This window comes from Ctenopharyngodon idella, chromosome 16 (genome assembly GCF_019924925.1).
Source record: "Ctenopharyngodon idella isolate HZGC_01 chromosome 16, HZGC01, whole genome shotgun sequence".
Lineage (NCBI taxonomy): Eukaryota > Metazoa > Chordata > Actinopteri > Cypriniformes > Xenocyprididae > Ctenopharyngodon > Ctenopharyngodon idella.
The window spans coordinates 6731227-6740801 of record NC_067235.1 but is presented as its reverse complement, the minus strand read 5'-3'; the positions used below and the strand labels follow the sequence as shown (position 1 = coordinate 6740801).

The 9575-nt window shown below is 33.6% G+C and overlaps 1 protein-coding gene across 1 annotated transcript in view; it reads right to left on the bottom strand.

Moving 5' to 3' along the window:
• Positions 1–1857: 1857 nt before the first annotated feature.
• The window catches only part of slc6a3 (solute carrier family 6 member 3), a 28633-nt gene continuing 20915 nt past the window's right edge, over positions 1858–9575 (bottom strand). The window contains exons 12-15 of the mRNA XM_051866813.1: positions 8457–8557; positions 8170–8337; positions 5136–5207; positions 1858–3973 (exon numbers count right to left, since the gene is read on the bottom strand). Of these exons, the coding sequence (XP_051722773.1) occupies positions 3950–3973; positions 5136–5207; positions 8170–8337; positions 8457–8557 (365 nt within the window). The 3' untranslated portion in view covers positions 1858–3949. The remainder of the gene's footprint in view (positions 3974–5135; positions 5208–8169; positions 8338–8456; positions 8558–9575) is intronic.

Below are 9575 nucleotides of genomic sequence, written 5' to 3'. Positions count from 1 at the left end.
TATTTTAAGAACTATTCACTTAAAGATTTGTTCAAGATCAAAAATGGTTCTTCTATGGCATTCCCCTTTTGCAGTCTTTATTTTTAAGCGTGTATCATTTTAAAGGAACACTCCACTTTTTTTGAAAATTTTCCAACTCCCCTAGAGTTAAACAGTTTTACCGTTTTTCAAATCCATTCAGCCGATCTCCGGGTCTGGCGTTACCACTTTTAGCATAGCTTAGCATAGTTCATTGAATCTGATTAGACCGTTAGCATCTCGTTAAAAAATGACCAAAGAGTTTCAATATTCTTGATCAAGGAATGATCAAGGAACTTTGCTGCCGTACCATGGCTGCAGCAGCCGCAATGATATTACGCAGCGTCTCTCACAAATGTCTCCATGGTTGCAAGGCACGCTCCCTGTGCAAGCAGTGGGTCACAGGCGCTGCGTAATATCATTGCGCCTGCTGCAGCCATGGTACGGCAGCAAAGTTCCTTGATTATTACGCCGGAATGAGAGTATAGTTCCTAGCCATATCGGCCTAGAAAATCACAACTTTTCATTTTCCGTCGGTCTTAGTACACGATGTAACTACAGAAGAGTCAAGTTTTTAAATAGGAAAAATATTAAGACTCTTTGGTCATTTTTTAACAAGATGCTAACGGTCTACTCAGATTCAATGAACTATGCTAAGCTATGCTAAAAGTGGTACCGCCAGACCCGGAGATCGGCTGAATGGATTAGAAAACGGTAAAACTCAACTGTTTAACTCTAGGGGAGTTGGAAAATGAGCCTATTTTAAAAAAAGTGGAGTGTTCCTTTAATATCACCACATTCACTTCAAAGTGACATTGTGATAAAAAATTAGTGAAAGAAGTGATTAGTGATCAACTGGTGATTTCAATCTTAAATTGTGAGTTTAATATTTTATCTAATATATTAAGACTTTTTTGTTGTTGTTGTTGCATTTTTATAATTTAATATAATTTCTTTGTGTTGATTATATCAGCATGAACTGAAACATCAGCATGAATATGAGCATGTATCAAACAAGAGATGCACTGCCACATCCTCATTAAATGAAAAAAACTAAGATGGAATGTATAAATTGTAATTTTTTTCAATGGAGGCCGTCCAACAGCCAGTTACTCCAAAAATTGACCAAAATGATAATTCAAGGGGTAAAAAAGGATGAAAAAAATTATCCAGAAGGGGTCACCATGTAAGAGCAAGAAGATCTGAGTTCAATCACAGTCAGATGAAACACACACTTTAGAAATGACTCTGAATAAGAAGAGCAGTTTATATATATATATATAGGAATGTTTAATCATATGCTATAAACTATTTATGACAATACTGAATGTATCTTTAAATCTGGCATGATACGGAAGCTGCGATAGTCTTTTCTTTCATATTGTGACATATATCTGAGTGAAGCAGCTTACAAGAAAAAATGTAGATGTAAAATGTGATTTTGTCCATGGGGAATTGATTGGATGGTTGTGGTTTGCCATCTATGTGAGTGACAGGTTGTCCTGCCCTTGTGCCAGTAAACACATCATCAGAGAAGAGATATTGCTGAAAGAGGGAGGGGAAGTTATTTTGATTAAAAATGCTGATCACATTAGTCATATTAACACATTTTAGTTTGAAACTTGCGATCTAAAGGTATTGACAATATTCTGGGTTCAATACAAGTTAAACATTATTGACAACATCTGTCACATGCTGTTGATTACCATAGAAAATACTTTTGTATAAACAAGCCAAAATCATGGTTACAGTAATGCTTTATTGGTTATACTTTATTTTACAGTTTATGTGTACTTAAAGTGTAATTACAGTGTGGTTATTCAAGAAAGTACTGTAATATAAGGTAAGTACATGGGTTAAGGTTAGGTTTAGGGACAGGTTCAGAGTTATAACCCAGTTAATTGCTATAATAAGTACATAATATGTGCATGCGGAACAGGACTGTAAAATAAAGTGCTACTGCTCTTTCAATAGAAGTCAGTTCTAATTACAGATGCATTTACTTTTGTGTCTGTTACCATGTTTTTACAGACTGATGCAAATGTTTTCCTGTGTTCACTCACACAGACACTGTAGGAAGAGTTGGTTTTGAATCTGTTGTATTCCTGTTGTATATGTGATATAATAAAGTTCCTACTTTGTATTAAAGATCTAGATTTCATAACAAATGATAAATAGATTAGAAGACCATTTTTTTTATACAGATGTCATTTCAAAATAAAATAATTAGCAATGAGAATCATTTACTGTATAGAACAATGAATGAACAAAAGCCTGAGAAATGGTAAAGTTGAGAAATGAAAAGTTCATTTACTTCGATATTCTTGAAAATATTTAAAATTTGTTTATAGTTTCCATCCTGATGGAGTTGCAGTACTGTGTAGTTTTGGACTCCGTTTTATGTATCTACAATATACCCAGCTAACAAAAACATGTTCTAAGAACATTTTGCTAATGTTCATATTAAGTTCTGAAGTTTTTTTTAAATGCCTTAACTTTTTTTCTTGGTTATGCAAATGTTAAGGGAACATTCCATTTTATCATTTTGCAAACATTATTGGAACAGTACTTTTGAATGTTCTGAACATTCCGAAACAATTAGTAACATTTAAAATATGTTAGACAAACATCCAGCTAAAATGTTTTAGAAAAATATAAACAACATTTGTGTGCTAACATTTTGGGAACGTTATTAAAGACCAGATAACTGTGAATAAACTTTCTATTAACTGGAAGAATGTTTGTTCATAACTTTGAGAGAGCCTTGCCAGAATGTAAGCCTCAGAACATTCCCTGTTAGCTGGGTATATAGTAGAATAAATTTTTATGAAATGAACTGAATTTGTTTCAGTAGAAACTTGACACTTTTGTATATTATTGCCTATATTGTGATATGACCAGATGTAATCAGCACTTCTCTTCCACAAATATTGACTCCAACAACATGAAATGTTTGTGTTAAGAAACAAAATCAAATTCCTTTTTTTCTTTTTCTTTTCTTTTTTTTTTTTTTACATAAACACTTTTTATTGACATTTTAGTAGTTGACAAATTTCAGCAGGCACTGAAATCATTAAATTTAAAGACTTCAAATATTCGTAATAAACCTTCATGTAAATAAATCTCCAGTAGTCCAGTAATACAGTTGTGGATAAGAACATTCAGTGTGACAGAAATCCCATAAATGCCGCTGTGTTTTGTCATTTGAAAGATTACCACTGCTTGAAGTAAATGCAAAGATGTATGCAAATAACCCACAAAATGAACCATTGACTGACCCTCTGCATGTTGTTGCCTACAGACTGATTTTTCTGCAGTTCTGCAAACATGGAGCAATTGTTGGCGCCCCTTAAACAGATTTAAAATGACCAATGGTTAAACTTTATTGCAATCTAAAGTTTTCAGTGAAGAGAGCTCTTCTCTGGGACATCATATGTGCATCAAATATGCAAATAATCGATATTGTAAGCAAGCATGAAACTTGTGATCAACTGAACTTTGCTGATCATTCATAAATACATTTGCACTTCTCAGACACAAAGAGGATAGATTTATTTTTGCAATAGCACTATTTACACTTTTCTAAACTTTAGTGTTGCTAAAGATCTATTTTGTACAATTTTTGACACTTCAATCACATTTATCAATAAGGCTCAGTTGTACTCTGATCACAAAAAAAAAGAAGAAATAAATAAACAATAAACAAACAGTCAGTGGGGACAACATCAGCCATCATAACAGTCATCGTATACTGAGAGTAAAACTGGTACTGACAGAATGTCAACCACATTGTGATCGAAGTCACGAAACAGCCACGTCCGATTATGCGAGAAAGAAACAACTAGTAATACGCTTCTGTTGGCACTGACACACATTGCTCTTGTCAAGCCAAGTCCTCCAGTGCCTTCATTACCTCCATGTAAAGGGACGCTCAAACCACCAGCCAGTGATGAAGCTGTGAGAAACAAGTCATGTTTATATAGCGCTTTTCACAACATATATTGTTTTGAGGATGCTTTACTGAAGATATGCACTCTTAAGGGCCATTTACCCAACACCGTATTCAACTACAAACGGAAAACATTTTGTGTTTTGGCCATTCATTTACACGACAACAGCATTTTGGGGGCCTGAAAACACAAACTTTTAAAAACGAGTTTAAAAGTGCTAGTTATCATCTCTGTATAAATTACAAAAATATGAATGTGTGAAAATGGCATGCGCATTACGTGTTCAGCCTGTAGTGTTTCTTTACAAAGTGACATTGCCAACTACTGGCCTGGCTGCATAATACAGCGTTTTTTGTTATTTTTGCAGATCCATGTGAATGGGGATCGTTTTGATGTTTTAACGTTGTCGTCTGTATGCCAGAAAACGCAAAGGAAAAACTTTTCAGTTTTTAGAACATTGTTATTGTGTAAACATACCCTTAGAAAAAAGGTTCTATATAGAACCCTAGTGTTCTTGACTCAACTTAAGAACCCTATATGCCAAAAAGATTCTATATAACATGTTATTTCAGTTTTTCTTGTGATAAAGTATGTTTACAAGCTGTTTAATTCATAAAATTTAATTAAAACTAAAAGTGGTAACACTTTACAATAAGGTTCATTAGTTAAACATTAGTTAATGTATTAACTAACATGAACTAACCATGAGCAATACATTTGTTACTGTATTTACTAATCTTCGTTAACGTTAGTTAATTGTTTAATTGTCATTGTTTGTTCATGTTAGTTCACAGTGCATTAACTAATGTTAACAAGATTTTAATAACGTATTAGTAAATCTTGAAATTAACATTAACAAAGATTAATAAACGCTGTATAAGTGTATAAGAGATTGAAAACAGGTACACAGATCAGATGTTTACAGATGCATCACTGAAAAGTTCTGCTTTTATGAAGGAATATTAGTGAGGCTAAAACAATCCCAGCATATCTGCACTGAGGATCGAACTGCCCTAAAAGTCATGTATCTGTGATAACGGAGCAGTAAAATGTCATGTTTAGCATAATTGAAAGTTCACCCATAAAATTTATGTAATCTTCCTTGTACACATGAAACAGCTGTCTGATTTTTTTTCCCCACCCATGATCCTGGAAATAAGATCTTACCGTGAACTGCCGGACCTCCCCACGCTCCACCAAGTGATGTTCAGTCTCTGGAGTGATGGCATATGCCAGTTTCTGTTTAGATAATAGCACAACACATTCACACAAAATCATGCAAACAAAAAGATGAATGCAAGGACGTTAATATAAAACAAGAATGCATTATGATTTCTGCATAGTGATGAATATTTAGAAGTAGTTCTATTAGTAGGTTTAAAAAAGACAATTAATATTGAGTAATATTATCAATTCAGCTGCTCTGACACTATAGAGGGTATGCATTAATGTCACTTTCCCGCCTCAGCTGGTCTGTGGCGGGAAAGTGACGTTAACATGTGGCAAAACATCCTGCAACATGACTGGTTTTAGAAGGGAAAACTACAAAAACGGGAGTAAAACAAATGATTATCTTCTTAAATTAAATACAGTTGAACTCGACAATGATCCTTACAAATTTACAAAGAACTAGTGGTCCATGCACACTGACATGTGGCCAGGAATCGTGTTTCATGCATTAATCGATGACAGGGAAATATAAAGCAAAGCCTGTGTACACTTTATCCGCTAAACAACACTATAAATGCAATATAGTAAGATGAAAAAAAAAAAATCCAGATGATCACTTATATCATTGTTATCGTCATATCACCCGGCCCTTTTACTTGTTAAAGCACTAAGGCATTATAGACATAACATTATGACTTTCTTTGAAGCTTTCTGTAAACGGTGTATTGAGAAGCGCTATACAAATAAATTTGGCCTGATGCTTGGTCTTTCTTCAAGACGGGGTTTGCAGAAAATTAAATGCAAAATTAAAGTGATGAGGACATCAATGGATATTCTGGTCCTTTCAATATATTTTGTATAAACTTTAAAAGTTTAAAATCTATCTGTCTGACTGTCTGTCTGTCTGTCTATCTGTCTGTCTGTCTGTCCATCCATCCATTTTAAATTGTTTCTGTGAATTGCAGTGGTCTATTTGGTTCTCTTTTCTATAGCATTCAGCAGTCTGTAAAAAGATAGTTTGTTGAAACTATTTTTACAATCAATGTTGGAAAAGACTGTTGCAGCTCAGGTTCATGCTCACCTTTTAAAAAAACAATGTTTCAACAACTTCAGTCTGGTTTCCATCCATTACATAGTACAGAGACTGCCATTGTAAAGGTTACCAATGATCTGTTAATGGTGGCTGATTCTGGACTCTTAACTATACTTATCTTGCTTGATCTAAGTGTGACCTTTGATACCATTTCTAATCAAGTTATTTTAGATAGATCTTTATTGGTATTTCCCTCTCACTTGGTTTAGATCCTATTTCTCCAGTCTCACTCAATTTGTCCAATTTCAGATCACATTCATCATCTGTTACCACTGGTGTTCCTCAAGGCTCTGTTTTGGGCCCTCTTTTATTTATTATCTACCTATTACCTCTTAGTCATATTTTTAGGAAATTTGGTATTACTTTCCACTGCTATGCGGATGACACTCTATTTGTCTGTTTGTCCTCCAAGCCTAATTTTACTGTTCTTTCTTCTCCTCTCTTGGACTGTTCAAAAATCCGGTTCTCGCTTCTCAAGCAAAATACTGATAAAACTGAGGTTCTTCTTGTTGGCACTAAATGCAATTTGGCAACATTTGACAGCTTTTTAACACTTACTATTGATAATTTCATAATTTACCTGTCTTCTCAGGTTAAGAGTTTGGGTGTCATCCTTGATAGTAGCTTGTCTTTTGAAACATACATTGGTAACACTTTACAATAAGGTTCATTAGTTAAACATTAGTTAATGTATTAACTAACATGAACTAACCATGAGCAATACATTTGCTACTGAATTTACTAATCTTAGTTAACATTAGTTAATGAAAATACAGTTGTTCATTGTTTGTTCATGTTAGTTCACAGTGCATTAACTAATGTTAACAAGATTTTAATAATGCATTAGTAAACATTAACAAAGATTAACAAATGCTGTATAAGTGCAGTTCATTATTAGTTCATGTTTACTAATGTAGTTAACTAATGAACCTTATTGTAAAGTGTTACCCATACATTAATAATGGCGCTTGGTTCGCATATTTCCACTTACGAAATATCAGTCTTTGTCCATTCACAACCAATGCCACAGCCATTCTTGTACATGCTATAGTTAATTCATGCATTGATTAGTGTAATCTCTTCTATATTTGAGTTGCCTCTCAAACTTCTCCATAAACTTCATTTGGTCCAGAACTCAGGCGCCCGCATAATCATTAGAATCTGTTCCATTGAGCACATCTCTTCTGTTCTTTAGAGTAGAGTACAAGATTCAGCTTTTCACTTTTAAAGCTCTGCACAATCTTGCACCCTCATATATCTCTGATTTGCTTCACATTTATATTCCCACCCGCACTCTTAAATCTTCCTCAATTGTTTCCCTTGTTATACCTACTGTTCGTCTAACCACTATGGGGTCCAGAGTGTTCAGCGGTGCTGCTCGGTCTCTGGAACTCTCTTCCGCAGTTTGTATTTGAAAATGATTGTCTTAATACTAAATACTTAATTAATTTTAATTTATGGATTATCTTAATGTTGAACATTGTATTGCTGTCTTGTATTTTATGACTGTTATAAAGTTGTAAGGCTTCAGTATTATTATTAATGTTTTTTTTTTCTTTTCTGTTTGTGTGTGTTTTCACATCTGAACACTAATGCTGCCACTCAGTCTTTTTGCCACTGAGTGGGTGTAACCGCAGTGACTCCCACCTACTGTGACATCATGTGCATACCCTCTATTGGATGAGAACAACATTTTAATTGAATTGAGCTGAACTGATAATGACACTAACTTTGTAACATCAACAATTTTATTGAACTAAATTAAGCTGAACAATGACACTATTGTCTTCAGTAGAGCTGCTTTACAGCTGAAATTGTAATTTTCATAATTGATGAAGTTTGCATTATTGATTATTGAAAGCGCTATAAAAATAAATGTGACTTGACTTAATTCATTTCATTAATTTTTTTTGCATATTCACCATCTGGAATACTTACATCACAAAAGCTTCCTGGCAGAGAACAGAACTTGTAAATGGCGTAGAGAGGCACCATGATCATAGATGATATGGACAGACACCAACCCACCATTGTCGCCCATGTGGGGAAATAATATGTACCATACTTTGGAGGGTTGAACGTCGCAAAACTGATAACAACCATGAACTGAATGAGGGGAAGAGAAAACAAGCATTGTTTAATGATAAATAAAGGAGTTTCATGATACAAATGGCATGGAATTATTTGCATTGTTATTGACAGAGGAATTGTGATTGTAAACGTACCAAGAGGAAACACGGGCTAACAAACTTCCAGCACAGTCTCCAGTAGAGGCCGGGTCTCTGTCCAATCATCTCCTGGATATCATCACTGAAGCGATCCACTCCTAAAAACACACATTAGTAAATGTCCTGAAGGTGAAGTTCAAATGATTTCATTTCAAATATTTCTCTTCTGCTCTTCAAAGTGTTGATTCCTTTGAATCCAAACTAATATCTGTTGTGGTAGTTTGTTAAATATGAACAAAAATGTCGCTGATACTGCAGCTCTTACCATACAAATCAGAGATATTGTCATGGCTGTGAGGTCGGCATTAACAAAAAAATGTTATAACTTAATTGAAAACTGATGCTTTAAAATGTATTTTTTTTTTTCAATCAAAATATCTATTTGAACAGTTCTTTTCTTTTACATATGTTCCATTTATTTCAGCAGAAAGGATTTAACCCATTTTGAACATTTAAAAAGGCACAATACGTGCTTTAAACACACATACAGTGGATTCATATCATTTATTTTTCAAGTGTTACAATTGTCTCCAACCACTGTGACAATCAATTGTAACATTGGCATCTTGTGAACCCTGATCTGTCCTTTCTCTGCTCAAAAGTTTCGGGTCCGTAAGATTTTTCAATGATTTTGAAAAAAAAAATCTCTTCTGCTCACCAAGGCTGCTTTTATTTGATAAAAAATACAGTAAAAACAGTAATACTAAAATATGATTACAATTTAAAATAACTGTTTGCTACTGTAATATATATTTTAAATGTAATTTATTCTTGTCATGCAAAGCTGAATTTTCAGTCTTCAGTGTCCCATGATCCTTCAGAAATCATTCTAATATGCTGATTTGCTGCTAAAGAAGCATTTCTTATTATCATCAGTTTAAAAAAGCTTTTTTTTTTTTTTGTGGTGATATATTTTATTTTTCATAATCCTTTGATAAAGTTCAAAAGAACAGCATTTATTTAAAACAGATTTTTTTTTTTTTTTTTTTTTTTGTAACATTAAAAATGTCTTTCTTGTCACTTTTGATCAATTTAATGCCATCCTTGCTGAATAAAATTATTAATTTCTTAAAAAAAAAATCTTAATAACCATTTGAATGGTAGTGCACATTTGGA